General features: G+C 37.5%; 1 protein-coding gene across 2 annotated transcripts in view; it reads right to left on the bottom strand.

The window, feature by feature from the left end:
* Positions 1-19,870, bottom strand: part of ec (echinus) — a 419,892-nt gene that overhangs the window by 96,248 nt on the left and 303,774 nt on the right. For both annotated transcript variants that reach the window (XM_069829354.1, XM_069829355.1), the window contains one exon: positions 2,151-2,243. In XM_069829354.1, the coding sequence (XP_069685455.1) occupies positions 2,151-2,243 (93 nt within the window). The remainder of the gene's footprint in view (positions 1-2,150; positions 2,244-19,870) is intronic.

Consider the following 19,870-nt stretch of genomic DNA (forward strand, 5'->3'; position numbering starts at 1 on the left):
TGAGCTACGCCGGTGTAATAAATAATTATTACGTATAAATCATCATATGATTAATTTTATTAGTTAATACGTAATACATTCCCCTCTTACACAACAATAAAAGATGTGTGTATGTTTTTGTGTGTTTATGAGTTTTTTTTAAGAAACTATCAATGAAAAGTGTTCCTTATTTCCCATTCCCAATCTAGAAACTCTATAAACCTCCCACTACACGAGGTAATCTGTACTGAATAGCAGTAAGGATATCAGTCCTACGTGCTGGTCGCCTTTACTTCCAAGGAAATATCCCTGATATTCATTTCTGTTAGAGGCTGAGTAAATCAAAGGTCATAGTGAGACAGGGACGAATAGATCAACAGATTCCATCGGGAATCGAACTCTCGAACTTCTAGTTTGCAATTCAGAACCTGAATCGAAATGGTACTGCTCGCTTCCTCAGAGTACTGAAACTTTCTAGTCGTGGTCGCGAGAATTGTAGTTCTGAAACTTAAGTGGGAGAGTTGCAGTAGATAAGACGACAATATTTTTTGACACCATTTTTACTTGTAAGATGATAGTAGACTTCGACACTAATACCCACTATTAGAATTTTCGTCAGTACTACCAGACGTCACGAAAGAACCCGTTTCGCAGAACTGGGAATCAAACTGTTGTTCCGGTTAATATCGAAATTCACTTAGAGAAATCGCAAAAATCTCGTCATACTCTGCGATAATCAGAATCGAACTCGATATCTCAATATACGAGGATAAAGTGCTAGCCACTACACAGCGATGTCAAGATGCCACTTATTTCGAAGGTCGATGCTATCAGAAGTTCAGGTTGAACCAAACAACTCTGCTTGGCGGGAAAACACTTCCACTAGCTCGGGCGAAGACCTCAGCGAGACGCTTCATACATACAAAGTACCTGGCAGCCAGCACAAGTCCGAATTAATTTGCTCGGCGCGTGTACAGATGGCACAAAAAGTTATGCATCACAACACCTTCGGCGTGTAATTTCGGTACCAAACTCAATACTTTCCGTGTTAGAGCCTTAGAAAGGATTGTGTATGCAATAAATTTATAGATAATGCCTATTTTTAACTGTAATGTACGCAGAAGTACATCAAATCACAATACTTAAATCAAGCACATAAGAAAGTCGGATGCAGACGAGATATTTCAACTAACACTCGATCAACTAAAGGAAGTCACGATGCTGTTCGTATATTTTTTATAGTACGTTATTTTACGACGCTTTATCAACATCTAAGGTTATTTAGCGTCTGAATGAGATGAAGATGATAATGCCGGTGAAATGAGTCCGGGGTCCAGCACCGAAAGTTACCCAGCATCTGTTCGTATCGACTGTCATTTTATGATGATGGCTGCCTTGTAACCACAGAAGAACAAATCAAAGAGCATAGAATAATTAGAGTAATATTGCTGTAGCTTGTACTCTTTGACCAAAATATAGTATGGTAATCGATTAGAGCCAGTTGTACTGTCGATATTTAACACGGCACATTAGAGCGCTCTATCGGATGCAATAGAGAACCTCAGATATTCTATTACCTTTCGTAACGAAGTAATGACGAAACTATGACGTAGCTGTGTAACAGTTATACTGTTATACACGACGTATATGTAGTGATTATTAGTAAGGAATTTACACACGACGTATAAACGAGCTACTTATTGTATAAGACAATTAAACGTCTGTATATAGAGTTTTTATTAGTAAGACCGAAAATGTATTAGATGAGTTACTTTCCGGTTTAAATACAGAGAACTGACTGGAAAAACATTAATCACTTGCCGTGACCGCAAAGGTTGCAGACCAGCTGCCACCAGAATTCGCAATACAGAGCGTAATGGCTCCAGCTGTGAAATACGAGTAGGCTAGATGCGCGCGCACGAGAAACGTCTGAGAATTCAGATAGTCTCCTCGGTGTCAGAGCAACTGTCACATCTCACTGGACTGAAGATAAAACGAAGTTGTGTTGCTCTTGACTGCGGAGAGATTTAATGGGAGATGTATATCTTCATGAGTCAATGACATTCAATTTATTCATTTTTTATCCTTATATAATACACTTTTCTCTTTTCTTTCTTTTGTGATAAAAGAATCTCTTGTTACCCCTAATACTGTGCTAGATATGTACTCACCTTCAGAGCGCAGAAGATACAGGATTCGGCCATGCATGCATGTCCAGACAGCTCTCGGAAACTGCGACGGAAGATGTCGAGATGCCAGAGCACCTGTCGGCAAAGAGATAACGATTAATTAAATTCATAGCATCAGTTGACGGTTGAGTGCCCGGCCAGCCGACTGGGGTGTGGTGGCACATCATGTGTCATGCTTCAGTGGTACCGAAACGCTCCACTCAACACGGATCCTTCTTGTGCTGGCCAGAGGGGTTATTATGCTTAGACTCCCAAGTAAAAAAACCAAACAAGCGACTATTCACAAAGGAAAACCAATGACATCGTTTTTATCACAGCAGGAGTATTTTCAAAGAATATATTTTGTTAATACTATTCTTGTATATGCAAATAAATACATTTCTTACACTTGAGCTGCACACCTTCAGTGCTAAGACAAGAAAATGGTTTTGTCTGGAGTCTGAGAGGAGCAGAAGAGGAGAACGATGCTAAGGGATATGCTACTGGTGAAAAATGACAGCTGTGAACAGTATGGGATGAAGATAAATACAAACAAGACAAAGACCACGGTTATCAAAAGAACATTAGAAAAAGTAAACCTGCGAATTCTAGATGATGCAGTAGAGCAAGTGGACAGCTTCACTACTTGGGTGGATTATAAACAGTAACAGGAGCTGCAGCCAGGAAGTCAAAAGGAAGATAGCAATGAGGAAAGGAAGCTTTTAATAGAAAAAAAGGACCTTCTGCGAACGTCTGGAAAAAGAACTAAGGAAGAAACTAGTAAAAGTGCTTTGTGTGAAATGTGGCATTGTATGGAACAGAAACATGGACATTACGACGAAATGAAGAGAAGCGATAAGAAGCATTTGAAATGTGGATATGGAGAAGAATGGAGCGTGTGAAATGGACAGATAGAACAAGAAATGAAGCTGTGCTAGAAAGAGTAGAAGAAAAAATAATGCTCAAACTGATCAGGAAGAGAAAAACGAATTGGCAGGGTCACTGGCTCAGAAGAAACTGCCTCAATTATATAACAATATTATATTATAGGCTATATTTTGTTTGTGCAATGATTTTTGAAGATCGTGTATTGTACATGGATTCAAAGGGGATCAGTTTTCAATAAACAACATGATTTGTGTACTAGAACTAAGGTTAATGATTATATTAATATTAGTAAGTCTTGTAATTGTTGTTGATTGGGAGTACATTATAATAGGTTTGCGGATTGAAAATTTATGAATGTGAATTGCGCTCTATAAGCGTATTTGTTGATTTGGGAGAAATCTTCAACTATCCAAAATATATATTATAATATGGCATTGTATTATCATTGTTTGCATTATACAATCTGCAATAGGGTCTAAATAGATGAGTTTTCTGACTGTTATTGAAATTTATGTTGTGATTTATCGAAAAGTGTTTTAAACTGGTACTAAAACGAAATAAGTAATCATAAAAAAGAATCAATGAGACATTTCATAAGAGAACTTCAGGAGGTCAATGGATGGACTAAGCGGGAATCGGAAGACGTCAACGACTTTAGTCTTAGTACAACTTTTTGTTCTTTACGCGAAAGATTTGGAGAGGCAACCATTATGTTTATAAAATCAACTCCAAAACCGCAAAGAAAACAACCCTTTTAATCACAAAACAATGGAATTTAGTCCAAGTGGTCCAGTTTAGCTGTCCCGTGGAGCCAGTTTTTGTAGTCCTCAAGTTTAACGGTGCCATATCAACCGCATAATGAATCGATCGACAGTCTTGCTTGTTTTAAACACGGCCCCTCAATTACTTACTACTGCAACAGGATATTGTGGAAGCCCGAGAGAAAGCGACTCTGTGGTTACCGATGACACATTAGCCCAGCTTTTCTTCGAATGGACCAGAAGAACTCTTTACTGGGTGTGGAGGAACTGTATGAAAGAGCATATAACTTTTTTTGTATTGCTATGCAATACTTAATTTGTTTTATACAGAAACGCTAAGGTTACGGTTAGTACGTTATGAGCTAAAAATGAGAATAAGAAAGGTGTGTAGAGAAATGCAACCAGTATCAATTGAAAATGTTCAACATACTTTGCACTGTGTCATAGTCGCTGCCGGATTGTAAACGGAGAACATTTTGAACATCTAATTAAATAATACCAAATTGAAAGATGGAATTTATAAAACAGTTATATTACCTGTGGAGTAATGGTCAGCGCGTCTGGCCGCGAAATCAAGTGGCCCGGGTTCGAATCCCGGTCGGGGCAAGTTACCTGGTTGAGGTTTTTTCCGGGGTTTTCCCTCAACCCAATACGAGCAAATGCTGGGTAACTTTCGGTGCTGGACCCCGGACTCATTTCACCGGTATTATCACCTTCATTTCATTCAGACGCTAAATAACCTAGATGTTGATACAGCGTCGTAAAATAACCCAATAAAAACAGTTATATTACCCGTTGTTCTGTATGGTTGTGAAACTTGGACTCTCACTTTGAGAGAGGAACACAGGTTAAGGTTATTCGAGAATAAAGTGCTTAGAAAAATATTTAGGGCTAAAAGGATGAAGTTACAGGGGAATGGAGAAAGCTACAAAACGCAAAACTGTACGCATTATATTCTTCACCTAACATAATTAGGAACATTAAATCCAGACGTTTGAAATGAGTAGGGCATGTAGTACGTAAGGGTGAATCCAGAAATGCATATAGTGTTAGTTGGTAGACCTGTGGGGGGGGGGTGAAAGACTTTTGGGAAGGCCGAGATGTAGATGGGAGAATGATATTAAAATGGATTTGAGGAAGATGGGATATGATGGTAAGGACTGGATTAATCTTGCTAAGGATAGGGACCAATGGCGGGGTTATATGAGGGCCGCAATGAATCTCCGGGTTCTCTAAAAGCCATTTGTAAGTAAGTAAGGGTGCGTTTAGACCTAATAGTCCCATACATACATGTAGGCCTGAAGAAATTTATAAGATTTGTTTGTTATTACAATTATGAAATATGATATATTAAATAATTAAAATAATTAACTCGTTCTATAATGTTTTTATCTATCACGATTTTACATCTTTTCGAAAATTTGACTTAGAAACCAAGTTATTCACTAGAACAGCCATTTATGTAAATGCCAGTAAAATTAAGACCTATACTAAATTCTATTTGTATCAAATTGTTATATGTCTTGTTTATAACTTCAATAAACTCAAAGGAACGCCAAATTCAATAAAAAAATGGATCCTCAATGAACGTAAATTAAAAAAAAAATGGATATTTCAGATTATAATTTTTCTCGGTGACGTCGTAACCCACATAATAGTCACAAAAATAAGTATATTTTGTTTCCATAAAAACATTCTTTTCCAAATATAAGTTTTTTCGAGTCTAAGTTTTTATTTAAAATCAATTCATTGAATGTTATTTGTAATTATGCGTTACTTTCAAAAAATCTTTTCCGGCACACCGGCGACGCTGATATAACCTCGGCAGTTGCGAACGTCGTTAAATAAACCATAATTTAAAATTTTTAAAATTTCTGCATATAAGTACCGTTTTCTTTGTCTTTCCTGATAACACGTACCAAAACGTTGGATGTATCTACAGCTATAACACAGTGCAAAATCCTAAAATGCACATACAACGTTCAATAGTTTCAAACTTTTAAATCATATTTGAAAATGTATATAAAAACAATGACTCCCCTTACTGCATTCCAATTCGCAACAGACGCAGAGCCCGCTCGCCTCACCATGTCCCACTCCACTGCAATGTCCCCCATACTGAGCCCAGATCCGCAATTTTACGCTGCAGTCGCGTCTTCACAGACGTGACTCAAGAGAAAGTCGAGTTCCGGGCATCTTGCGGGCATCCGGCAGGCCAGAGCAGATGTGTGCAGGATCTGTTATTAATTTTCTGAAGTGCTAGCGTAGAAAATATCCGCATAGCTTCACTAGAGATCTGGCTACTTTCTCAGCGACTGGCCACAAGGCAGAGTTTCAAGACAACCGACTTTTAAGACTCGAGCCACTAGTGTATTTCTTATTCGATCTAGTCATAATTCTGACCCAGCCAACACTAGCCTCGCGTTTAGAAACAGCACAGCTCACTATCCATGCAGGAATAATTTGTGTTCGTGTTATCTATGTATTTTGTATTTGGTCAGCATATATTAGTACAATCATAAAACTTAGTAAAAACAATAAGCTTAAAAAATTGCTTACTTACTTACTTACTTACAAATGGCTTTTAAGGAACTCGAAGTTCATCACCGCCCTCACATAAGCCCGCCATCGGTCCCTATCCTGTGCAAGATTAATCCAGTCTCTATCATCATATCCCACCTTCCTCAAATCCATTTTAATATTATCCTCCCATCTACGTCTCGGCCTCCCCAAAGGTCTTTTTCCCTCCGGTCTCCCAACTAACACTCTATATGCATTTCTGGATTCACCCATACGTGCTACATGCCCTGCCCATCTCAAACGTCTGGATTTAATGTTCCTAATTATGTCAGGTGAAGAATTATTGCTTAATAAAGAAAAAATTTTCAGCAAATATTTTGTGTTATATCAGTACAATTAATTATAAAATTTATGAAAATGAACACGTTAAAAAATATTTAATAAAGAAACAGCTTCCAGGAAAATTTATAATTAAGTTATACAGAGACATCATTTTATTTTTACTTCAACTTTTATTGTACCTGAGTTTTTTAATGTACTTCACTCCCATCCCTTCTACTAACGAAGTTCCAACTGTCCACACAGAACTAAGGCCTCAGTACCGAGTTAGTGATTATAGTACGTTTCAGAAATATGTTCGCGTTCTCCAGTGACGAAAACTTCCAATATTGAATCATATTTTCGCACAGGTACTGTCGTCCGTTTGCCTACGTCGCATCCCGATTTCCCCCACCTGCTTCTGTTCGCTCCACTGTAAAAACTAGTGGCTGGGCTGTCTTAGCTCTTTTCTGAAAACATTAATTTCTGTTAGGAATTAATTGGACGTCTACGTAATATTATGCAACTGTTTAAAATAACTTAAATAAAAGAGCCTCGTTAAGTAATTAACAATCACGTGATTCCACCCCCCCCCCTTTCTACGATCCTGCGACATTACCACTTGGATGGACAGTAGATAGCATGTCTGAGTAATTTTATCTGTGCGGGTCGGGCAGAAGTGAAGAATGAATTTACAGTACGTAAGGTACTCTTTTATAGAGTAGGTACAGAATTATTTCAACATGAGTTACTAAGTATGAAGTACGAAACTGGCAATTGTAATTAGATGCAATAGTCTATAGTGCGATAATAGGCACAAAAGAACTGAAGCCTGTATCGAAATGAACAGCCACCATTTTCAAAAATGTGTTTAAATATCCATATTATGATTATTTTTCATTTTAACTTCATCCTCTATATCGTACGCTAATGTGCTGTAGATAGTATAATATACACTGCATAATGAATACGTTCGCATGGATAACTCAGTTCGTGAGTAAAAACACTTATTGTTAATACAGTACTGTATTTTGATTAAACAAAAATCTAATGAAAATGATCAAACTTTAAATCGCGATATTTCCTACTTTGCGTAAATGGATGAACTACTTTTCTTCCCTCCTATACCTAGTAAAGTGATTTGTTTGTATTTTACGTCAGTATCATCGAACTCCAGTTGTGGAAGGAGGTAGCAAACAGTGTTTCCGAGTCTCAGTCATTAATCCAAAGGTATAGCCAGGTTAATATTAAAAATGTTAGTAAAAATAAAATGATGTCCCTGTACTAGTACAATTATGTATGTATGTATGTATGTATGTATGTATGTATTTTTTATTTTTATTTATTGGGTTATTTTACGACGCTATATGAACATCTAGATTATTTAGCGTCTGAATGAAATGAAGGTGATAATGCCGGTGAAATGAGTCCGGGGTCCGGCACCGAAAGTTACCCAGAATTTGCTCGTATTGGGTTGAGGGAAAACCCCGGAAAAAACCTCAACCAGGTAACTTGCCCCGACCGGGATTCGAACCCGAGCCACCTGGTTTCAGGGCCAGACGCGCTGATCATTACTCCACTGTATGTATGTATGTATGTATGTATCCAATGCCTACCCACTTCACTTTACGTGAGTCAGGTTGCGCATATTGCAGATAGATGGCTGGAATGTGACCCATTTTCTAGTTGCATACCACGTCGGCGGGCCACTCTGTACATGATGTGTATCAGTGGAGAATATGGATCATGAGAGGAGACAAAGAGGAAGGCAGAAAATAGGAAAGATTGGGAAAAGCTGGGTTTGCAGTGAAAGACAGAATACTGAATATATATATATATATATATATATATATATATATATATATATATATATATATATATATATATATTTGCACTGAGCACAAAAGTTAATTAATTTATATTCCCGTGACTATTTTCAAGCTTTTGAGCAAATAAGAACTACAAATCTTGAAAACTTTCACGCAAGGAGCATTTTTAGTGACGTCCATACAAAATACATTTAAAAAATATAATTTCAAAACTGTTAGCCCTAACTGCACCAAATTTTGTACGGATGATAGTATTGTAGGCATGATTATGTAGTTTAAATTTCACAAATACTTACTTACTTATTGGCTTTTAAGGTACCAGGAGGTTCAATGCCGCCCTCACATAAGCCCGCCATTGGTCCCTATCCTGTGCAAGATTAATCCAGTCTCTATCATCATATCCCACCTCCCTCAAATCCATTTTAATATCTTTCCATCTACGTCTCGGCCTTCCCTAAGGTCTTTTTCCCTCCGCCTCCCAACTAACACTCTATATGCATTTCTGGATTCGCCAATACGTGCTACATGCCCTGCCCATCTCAAACATCTGGATTTTATGTCAGGTGAAGAATACAATTCATGCAGTTCTGTTAATTTCACAAATTTTGGATGAAAATTGTGGAAGTTTTAAAAATCATGTGTGTCCCCTTAAACAACTCCCTACGAAGACAAATTTTAATGTCTGTTGTCGATAATCGAACCCAGTCCTCTGGATTTAAGTCGAAAGCATTACCGCTTTAGTCACAGTAGAAAACTCTAGCTGAAATTATCCCTTACAACATTAGCCTACATAACGCATTTTGCCTGCAATACGGACAGCAGAAAGATACGCACTCTCTTTTACTGCCGCTACCTAGCAACCGCGCTGTGTATTTACGCCATTAACACTGAATAAATGAAGTCATAAACTGCCGCACAACGCAGTGAGGAAGGATGTGGCTACGAAATCACAGCCTAGACTGTGGGAAAGGTCATGGATCGGGAAGGTTATTATCCTTCGGCTGCTACTTCAATGACACCACTATTCTGGTTGTTTTCCAGCTTCATGCAGTTACAAGATTTGGCTATCTTGTAAACAATCGCCTACGATCCAGCTCACAGATTTCTATCCTTATCGCTGTGAAGTCGTGGCCCTTGTTGTCTTTAACGCGATCCTTATCGTTATCCTTGTGGTCATTGTTGTGGCCCTTGTCTTTGTCTTGATCCTTATCGTGGTCCTTGTTGTCTTTGTCTTGGTCCTTATCATGGTTCTTGTTCTTTGTCGTAGTCCTCATCATGGTCCTTATTATCATGAGATTTTTTGTCTTTGCCATGGCCCTTATCGTGGTCCTTGTTCTTCGTTGCAGTTCTTATCGCGGTTTCTTGGTTCTTGTTGTTTTGATTCTTGTTGTCTTTGTCACGGTCCTTATTGTGGTCCTTGTTGTGTTTGTCGTGATCCCTATCGTAGTGGTCCTGTTTTTGTCATGATGCTCATCGGGATTTTGTTCTCTGTCGTAATCCTTAACATGGTCCTTGTTTTGAGACTTGTCTTTATCATGACTCTTCTTGTAATCCTTGTTCTTTGTTCTAGTCTTTATCGTGGTCCTTTTGTCATGGTTATTATCGTGATCCTTGTTATGTTTTCCTTTTTGTGGTTCTTATTTCATGTCATCCTTATCACGGTCCATCCCGTGATCCTCATCGTGGTCCTTGTCATGCTTCTTATTGTGACCCTTTTTGTCTTTGTCGTGATCCTTATCATAGTGGTTCTGTTTTTTTGTCATGATGCTCATCGTGGTTTTATTCTTTGTCGTAATCCTCATCATGGTCCTTGTTGTGAGACTTGTCTTTATCATTAATGACTTCTTGTGATCCTTGTTCTTTGTTCTAGTCATTATCGTGGTCCTTGTTGTCATTGTCATGGTCCTTATCGTGGTCCTTGCTTTTGTCACGGTCCTTTTCGTGGTTCTTGTTGTCTTTGTCGTGGTAATTATCGACTTTTTCATGTTCCTTATCGTGGTCCTTGTTGACTCTTTCATTTTCCTTACCGTGGGCCTTTTCTTTGTCGTAGTCCTTGCTGTTTTTGTCATCGTCCTTATCGTGGTCGTGGTTCTTGTTGTCTTTGTTATGGTCCTTATCGTGATGCTTATTTTTATCGTGGCCCTTGCAGCATTTGTCATGGTCCTTATCGTCATCTTGGTCCTTGTGATCCTTATCGTGGTCCATGCTGTGATCCTCATCGTGGTCCTTGTCATGATCCTTATTGTCTTTGTCATAGTTTTATAGTTTATTTGTCGTTTCAAACTAATATTGATTTTCTCATTTGGTAAATGACTTTTGTGTCATACGATAGTTAAATCTAGTCTTCATCTCAAGATCTTAAAAAGCACTAAGGCAGTCTGACCAATCACAAGATTTACTCAGGCTCTCTTGCATCGAGAACCGTGAAAGTAATATTTGAGGTGACATGTACATGTTCCAAAGTTTTTTGGAAGGGAGCTCGCACTGGCACGTTTCCCCTCTCGAAGTCGTCTTCCTAAATGGCCGGACTATAGGCCTATACACTAACACTAATAATACTGATATTAACAATATATCACACTATATATAGAACTGTGTCCCGCGCCGTGGCGTCGCAGTCTAAGGCATCCCGCCTAGGACTCGCGTTACGGAATGCGCGCTGGTTCGATTCCTCATGGGGGAAGAAATTTTCTCATGAAATTTCGGCCAGTGTATGGGACCGGTGCCCACCCAGTATCGTGATGCAGTTGGAGAGCTACGATAGGTAGCGAAGTAAGGTTCCGAATACCAGCTATAACGGCTGACCATGCTAACCACACGATACCTCCATTCTGGTTGGATGATCGTCCACCTCTGTTTCGGCATGTGGGCGTGAGGCCAGCAGCCGGCTGGTCGGTCTAGGCCCTTCACGGGCTGTAGCGCCACGGAAAAAAAAATATAGAGAACTGTATTTATCTTTTTTACTTTTTTAATAGCTTACTTAACGAAGTATGTCAACTACTAAGTTATTTAGCGTCGATGGAATTGATGATATGGATATGGTTTACGGCAAGGTACGACTGAGGATTCACAATATGATTATCTAACTTTCGCCTTACAGTTGGGAAAACCCTCAGAAAAAAACCCAATCAGGTAATTAGCCTAAGTGAGAATCGAACTCATATCTGAGAGCAGTTCCGCATCAGTAGGAAAACGTGCTTGCCGCCTAAGCTACCCCGGTGGCAAGAGCTGTACAGTTACAACCGTTCTTCTTTCAAGTTATAATGTAAAAGCAGGTTTCTTTTTCCTGAGACATTAATGTACTGTATTTCAACACAAGGTCCGTACATCAGAACCTGGCCCGGGCATAACCCCGTGGAGGAACAGGAAGCAACTGTCCACTTCCTAAACTAGTGTCCATGGACTTGGGGCTCATAGAGGCATGAACAACTCCACTCCTTCTGGTTCGTGGCCGCTTGCAGCAAACCAGTGAGATAGGTTCCACGGGAATCGAGCCGTGGCGGACAGAACATCGTAATTACTACCGCAAGAGACTCGGAGGGGCCACGTACGTGCTTGGCTGACGCTGCGGAGTTGGTTCTGGATCCACTGGTCAGCAGGATGGTGTGGCCACCCAACGTCGCTACCAACATTCAACTTCGTAACACAAACGTCAAATTTCTGAGCACTTCTGTTTGTAGTAACTCCCACACAGCGCTACCAGATACAAATTACTGTACTGTAAATTCAATTTTTAATGTCTTTATGCCTTGTTATACTCCGGGTCTCCTTACTTTATACTTTGAGGGGGATACTCCACTAATAATGACAACTTTTATCCTAATCAATTTTTTCAACCAAATTTTGACAGTATGTTTGCTATGTAGGCTAAAGGAATAATAACAAAAATGTCAAAACCAAGTTTTTACTAGAAGATCGCAATTTTTAAGCTTACTTTTGTTTGCTTACATTCACAAGACAGAGAAACATTTCTATAGTGAGGATCACGTAAGTGTAGTTCCTAAAAATCTAATTTGACCGTCTCTTCAGTGTTGACAACTAATACCAGATATCACCAAAGAGGGTAAAATCACAATGCTACGTACTGAAATAATAATAATAATAATAATAATAATAATAATAATAATAATAATAATAATAATAATAATAATAATAATAATAGAGTACTGTTAACAATAACAATGTCGTGCTTATTTATCACATCTCATCTTTATGTTGCGAGATGTTTCCTAAATGGTTCAATAATTTATGAAATAGTATATTTTCCTCCTGGACTTCTCGCATATTATGTTGGTAATTAGGATTAGTATGATCTAATATTAAAACTTCTTTTGTTTGGCAACATGAAATTCATTACTTTGACTAAACAGTTTACGATCAATGAGACCTAACCTAAAAATATATTTACTTGTTTGCATCTTCATCAGTTTCCTTTACTGCAAACCGAAATTGTTGCTGCCGACATAACAGTTAGAAAATAACTGCCAGTTGTAGTATTTGTCAGTACCCGAACTTCGAAACGAAGTTGGTAAAAAAAAATTCAACCTGAGAGCTAGAAAATCACTATAATCCACTAGCATATGTAGTAATAGGGGAAGAATGGTTAGGTTTCACACTTAGGGTATTAAGTAGGTGATCCGGACTATATTAGAGATGAACAACGATCGAGAAAGCAAGACTAACAGCGCCCGCAAAGCCGAAAACCCGCACGACAATGTTGTATACGTCGTTGACGTAAAGACTGCTTGTGAGTGTTTCGAGACGTCGAGATTGATCACTCCCGAAGTCCCGAACGTCAAGCAGCCTTGAATCGCCACAGATGTTTATACCTGACTGTACTTTTATCTACTTTGGCAACTGTTATATATGTATAAAAAATCAAGTAGCCTATTTGAAACATCATCTCTACCTTTCAGTGTATAATAATCCGTTCCCAATTCTTTATTTAATTAGGTCTACTAGACCCTTATTAAAAGGCTAGGAATTTTCTTTTCATATGTTTGAGATCAAGTGTGCAATCTCAAGTAAAAAGATATTAACACTGTGTTTTATGTTTCTTAGAAATGCAAATTTATTTGAGAATTGTTAATATTGTAATATATAATTGAGAACTCTTGCCTTAGACCGCGCGGGTTCTGCGCTCCAGAGATTCATGCATTAAATTTGTATCTCCTTTAAAATTCAAATTGTTTTCCATTTCATCCCTCGTCTTAAAGTCCCGAAGTAGCATTCCAATTCCGCATATATAATCTTTTCGCTGTAAGAAAAATCCTAATGTAAACAATAGCACGTGACTGAAGTGAGGCTTCATTGGTCACTGTTTGGCGCCATAGATTCTCAGTACATGTTCCCGCCTACTGGTGTATATTCTGTTTCATGTTAAACATTTCCCGTTACTCGTCAAGTAGGCCTAACCTCACTACTATGCATTCGTTTGCTTAGGAAATATTTATTTTATAATTACTGTAATTAAATTATTTTTAAGTCTTATGTCTTCACAATGGACAGTTGAGGATGCAGAAGCCATGCTTCAGTACCACGTGCTTACGTTAACAACTACGAGCTCAAGTGACGCCAGCTTGTTACAAGAACAGACTACCTCGGTATTACTGTTGGTATTCATCCGCATTCATAATACATAACAAAATATAAAAGTAGTTTTTCTTTTACATAACATTTTACATATGAGTAAAGTTAAATGTTTCATCGTATTTAACAACTAGAATTCAATGTTTTATTTTCAAATAATACAAGATTGTGGTTTCCAAATACGAACTATATTTTCCTGCGTCATGTGAGTGTTTCGATTGGGAGCCAATCACGGGTATGACAGCAACGTGCTTATGTTTACATTAGGATTTTTCTTACAGCGAAAACAGTATAGTTACGTCTGACCTTTCGGCTGGAACGATGTTGTTAAATGTACTTGGGGTAACAAATTTTTCATCCTGTTTCTTATAAAACTTGACCTTGTGGCTTTTATACCTGGCTCATCCCAGCTTTATTCTGGTTTATAGCTCTCCGGGCAAGGGTGGACGTCTCTTCTCAGAATTGTCTACTTCTTCGCGAGAGGTCAGTTGCATGTTTATGTGCATCGATACCCTCTCTCTCCTCTGCCATTTCATTTTGTTTCTAAGCAACCCAACTTAATAATCTCTTCCACTTTATATATTTTCTTTATCGCCAGTTTTTTGTATTATGCTGGGGTCAAAGATTTGAAAAGATGTAATGGTTATGGAACAGGTTTTCCCCAAAGACATCGGTTATCCCCGGTATTAGCACTTTATAGGTGCTTTATTGCAGCCGTATCATCACTTCGTTCACCACTGTGGAGTAACAGTTAGCACACCTGACTGTGAAACGAGCGGGCCCTTGTTCAAATCCTGGTTGAGACAAGTTACCTGCTTGAGATATTTTCCGAGGTTCTCTCTCAAGAAATTGAAGCAGAATTGCTGGGTAACTTTCTGTATTGGACCTCGGATTCATTTCGCCATCATAATTTCATCATCATCATCATCGTCATCGTCGTTTCTTCCCTAGGTTTCGGGCTTGCTCCGATGTAGAATCGGCTGCGGGTCGCCGTTGAACTTTGACCCCTGAATATGTGGTCATTCGTTGTTGGTGGTAGCGCTACGCGCACCGCGAGCTCTCCACCGGGCTCATGGTAACTCGTGGGATCGGGGTTGAAGGACCGCGGTGAGGCCTACGCGGAAAGGTGAAGGGATCATGTAGACCGTAGGGTAGTTCGGAGGCGGCGCGCAGGGTGATCTGTAGCGCGGGGGAGAGCCTTAGGGCATGCAGACCATTCCATCCCAGGTAGTACAATGGGCCCACCTGAGCGGTCTGCGTGCGAGGACAGTCCCAATTCGTGCCTTCCCCTAAAGGGAGAGAGATACATAGACAGACCTCGGAGGCTCTGAATAAAAAACCAATATTGATATTACGGTAGAGAAAACGGAAAAGCCCCGACAAGATCAACAAATGAAACTGAAGAGAAATGGCAGTAATGTCATTAATTTCAAGGGATTATTCTTTGAGATATTTGAAACAAAAAGTTTAACACGATTTTGATCGCTTTTGCTTCATTTTAGAGATGGAAATTGTTTTATATGAAGCATTTCATAGCGCGTTTTGGGAAAGCCATAATGATTGAATTCCCAATATTCTCAGTCAATTTAAGACAGCAGTGTATTATGATAATAAATGGTTGAAAGAATTTTAGTTTTATCCATAAATGTGCAGAAATTTGATCGTTTGCAGAACGAAAAGTTGCATTTCTCCAGATCAAATTTCTGCACATTTAAAGGACGAAACTAACATTCTTTCAATCATTTATCATCATAATACACTGTTCTCTCAAATTGACAGAGCATATTATACATTCAATCAATTACTTTCCCAAAACGCGCTATGAAATGTTACACACAAAACAATTTTCATCTCGAAAAGGAAGCAAAAACGAGAAAAATTGTATTGAACCGTTTCAAATATCTCAAAGAATAACCCCCTAAAATGCATATTACTTACGGCTCATTCTGTATATTCTGACTATGTTCAGCAGAAACGTTCTTTTGTTTTTGTCGTTTAAGAAAATGGCACGTCCATGCAAACTACTATGTCTTGGAAAGAAGCGGAGAATACAATGTATGTATGTATGTATGTATGTATGTATGTATGTATGTATGTATGTATGTATGTATGTATGTATTATATGTATGTATGTAAATGTTATGGTTTATTTAACGACGCTCGCAACTGCAGAGGTTATATCAGCGTCGCCGGATGTGCCGGAATTTTGTCCCGCAGGAATTCTTTTACATGCCAGTAAATCTACTGACATGAGTCTGTCGCCTTTAAGCACACTTAAATGCCATCGACCTGGCCCGGGATCGAACCTGCAACCCTGGGCATACAAGGCCAGCGCTATACCAACTCGCCAACCAGGTCGACTGTATGTATGTATGTTATTCACACTGCAAATGGGTATATACCCGGTGGCAATGGTAACTAATTACACTCAATAATGATAATAATAAACACAATTAATAAAAAATACAATCCATAATAAATGAATAATAATAATAATAATAATAATAATAATAATAATAATAATAATAATAATAACAATAACAGGGAGCATCCTAAATTAAATGAAGCACGATCACTTAAAATAACATTTAAAGTAAATCTAACTTGTATCTTAACCCTAAGTTCGAACTAAAACCCACGAGCATGAAGATGATAATAATAAACTAATTAATTATAACAACAACAATAGGATAATGTGGCTGGAGTCAAGAGGTTATGACGTCAATCAGGAAGACTGTTTAAAATTAATACTTTACTCGTTTAAATCGTGACAAATCTAGTATAGTATTAAACATTAGAATTCTTAAGGAATAAAACGACATTTACGAGTATTTCAAGTGGACCGATAGATAAAACGAGTTGGAAAAAAGTCACTTAGCTACAACCTTTTCAGTTAGCAGTCTAGTATTTCTAAGTACCGGTATGCTTGAAGTATACATACTGAAACGCCTCTTCTTAAAATCCATTCTAATTATAATAAATAACACGCTTACCTGTAATTTATGACAAAAACTCAGAAGATAAAAAAGCGTTAAAAATGAATCCGACATTGCTGAAGGACAACAAAATGAAAGCTCTAATAATAAATAAGAATTAGGATGGAAAAAAGATCTGACATTCACACCTTTAATCCTGTCTCTAGTTTTGGTTTTTCTGTTCCATCCAACTTTATGGCTGCAAGGTTCTTATAGGATCCACGAAAGTTTGATATAAACCGTCCTGAATTCAATTGCCACCAACCAAGATTGATTCGAAATCTGTTTCGCCCGAGAGCATTATATCGTATCTCATGCGTGATCTTCTGCTCTGTGTCAGAATACATAAACGTATCGATTATTCCAATCCTTCGACATCACGCATCTGACGCCTGGCACGCAACTGCAAGGTGTTCCAGAAAATACTACCACAATTTAAAAACTATTAGGGGAGAGTCGGGTAGTATGGGACATCGGGTAATATCGGACAGTGAGTTTCTTTCATCTACCACACGATGATAGTACCTGATTGACATGGTTACGTTTCTGTGATGTCGCATAGAGAAACGTAACCATGTCATTCAGGTACTACCATATGGTGGTAGATGAAAAAAAAACGCACTGTCCGATACTACCCGATGTCCGATACTACCCGACTCTCCCCTAAATCTATACGAATTCAAGCAAATACAGCAAAATCCAGTGTACCCGAACCAAAAGAAGTACTGCAATATTTGTTAAAAATTCTTATTTGTTGCCTCGTAATGTCGTATTCTATTTCTGGTGGCGTTACCCAGCATTTTCTCTTAATGGGTTGTGGGAAAACCGTGAAAAAACTTCAACCAGGTATCCTGTCACAAACAGGATTTGAGCCCGGGCCTGTTCTTTCACGGTCAGACATGCTAACCGTTATTCCACAGCGGAGGACCTGATTAGTTTGATTGGTAGTAAGTTATATCAATTTTCAATATTCGTATCTGAAACGGTATTATAAAACTCTCTATAATTGAAAAGGTATGTCCGTCAAATTGCGTATCAATTACAATTGATTGCTTTTATATTTCCATGTTATATACAATCTAGTTTTAAATATTTTAATATGTAATCAACATGTATCGTGGCAATAATGTTTCCACACGAAGTATTCATATTCTTGTATTGTTACGTGTTCTGAAGATTTTTATTTATTTATTTTGCTAATAATTGTAACATAAAATATAATATATACAGAAAGACTTTAGCTCGCCCCTAAAAGAGTATAACTCGTGCTCAGGCGGTTTCCTGAATTTAAATTAAGAAGTATATAATACAATTTGTTCTTATGTCTACTACATAATAAGAATATATAAATCTAAATTTACAATTTTTCATTATTTATAAAATCCATTCATATCTTTTTAAATTTAATACTAGAACTATTAGAATTGACAAGATTAGGATAATCTTGGGCCTAAATTACTACTATGATCAAATACTGTAGCAGTATTGCATTTTAGTTCAAACAATTATAGAATTCATACCTTTTGTTTCATAACTATGAGAATACAATTCGAAATTATTTCGATTTTTATGTATGAATTTTATAATAATAATAAATTTAGCTTCCCTTATGAAAAGGTTGCCAGATTTGACAAAGCGTATTACATATAATTTGGAAACACACTTAAAAGGTAAAATGATATACATTTGAAACGGTTAGGGAATCGAATATGCAAAATGTCAGAAAAATTAACACCGAAGAAGCGTTTGTGCTCATTCACAGTTATTGTCTTATTTTAAGAACATTAAAGTCTAAAAACAATTTTTCAGATGGAAAACCAATAGGTTTATGAAGATATATTTTAATTATTTTCTTCTGTAATAAATAAAGTGGATTAAAATTTGATTTAAATAAGCTATCCCATCCTATAATTTCATACATAATTACCGATTGAAATAAAGTTAAGTAGATTGTGCGTAATAAACTTATTGACAAGTAATTCCTCAACCAAACAAAATAATATATTATTTTACATAATTTATTACAAAGGTAATTAATGTGTTGGTTCCATTTTAAATAATTGTCGAAAATTATGTCTAAGTAAGTTACTTAACTTCAGAGGACTCCTTAATAATCGGACATTTACATTGTATAAGACATCAATCAGAATTATGTACTTTAATACTTAATATAGGTGTAGAAGGTTTGTTACATTTTTCAGATAATGAGAATGGAATAATTATGATTTTATTTTCGTTGATGGCAGTTTACGCCGAAAACCTTCAACACTGTAAATGTTGTAATATTTTTGCTAATTAAAGCATTGTGATTTTGATAAGCAATTTGACGGACATCCCTATTCAATTATTGTAAAAGAGCTTTATCGGACCCACACATCATGTTCATAAAATTTCCAAAACAATGTAGTTAATATCGAAACTGCGTATTTTGAAACTACTTAAAACAAAGGACTTATATGTTCACAATTTAAGAAAATAATGTTTACAGAATCTGACAATTTTGTGACACGTTTGTACAAAATGAGTGAAGGAGTTTCAAAGCAAAGACATCAAGTGTTGGAGACAATACTACATTCATTCATGTGTCAGTACTATGCTGGACAATGTCTATTGTTTGCCAGGTACTTAATATACACCACGTATCTCCGCACCACCATTATCATACCCACACACTTGTTTTCATGTTGCAAGCTGTAATACAGACCCTTCGTTATGTGTTTTGCGACTCGGTGTGTGGATTCACTTCAGCTCTATAAAGTTTAAGGGCCCTATTCATAGACATCGCGCTAGCCCATGCTACGAGCGTTCTAAACTAGCCCCGGTTATAGCCAGGTCACTTTTAC

The sequence above is a fragment of the Periplaneta americana genome, chromosome 6 (assembly GCF_040183065.1).
Source record: "Periplaneta americana isolate PAMFEO1 chromosome 6, P.americana_PAMFEO1_priV1, whole genome shotgun sequence".
Taxonomy (NCBI): Eukaryota; Metazoa; Arthropoda; class Insecta; order Blattodea; family Blattidae; genus Periplaneta; species Periplaneta americana.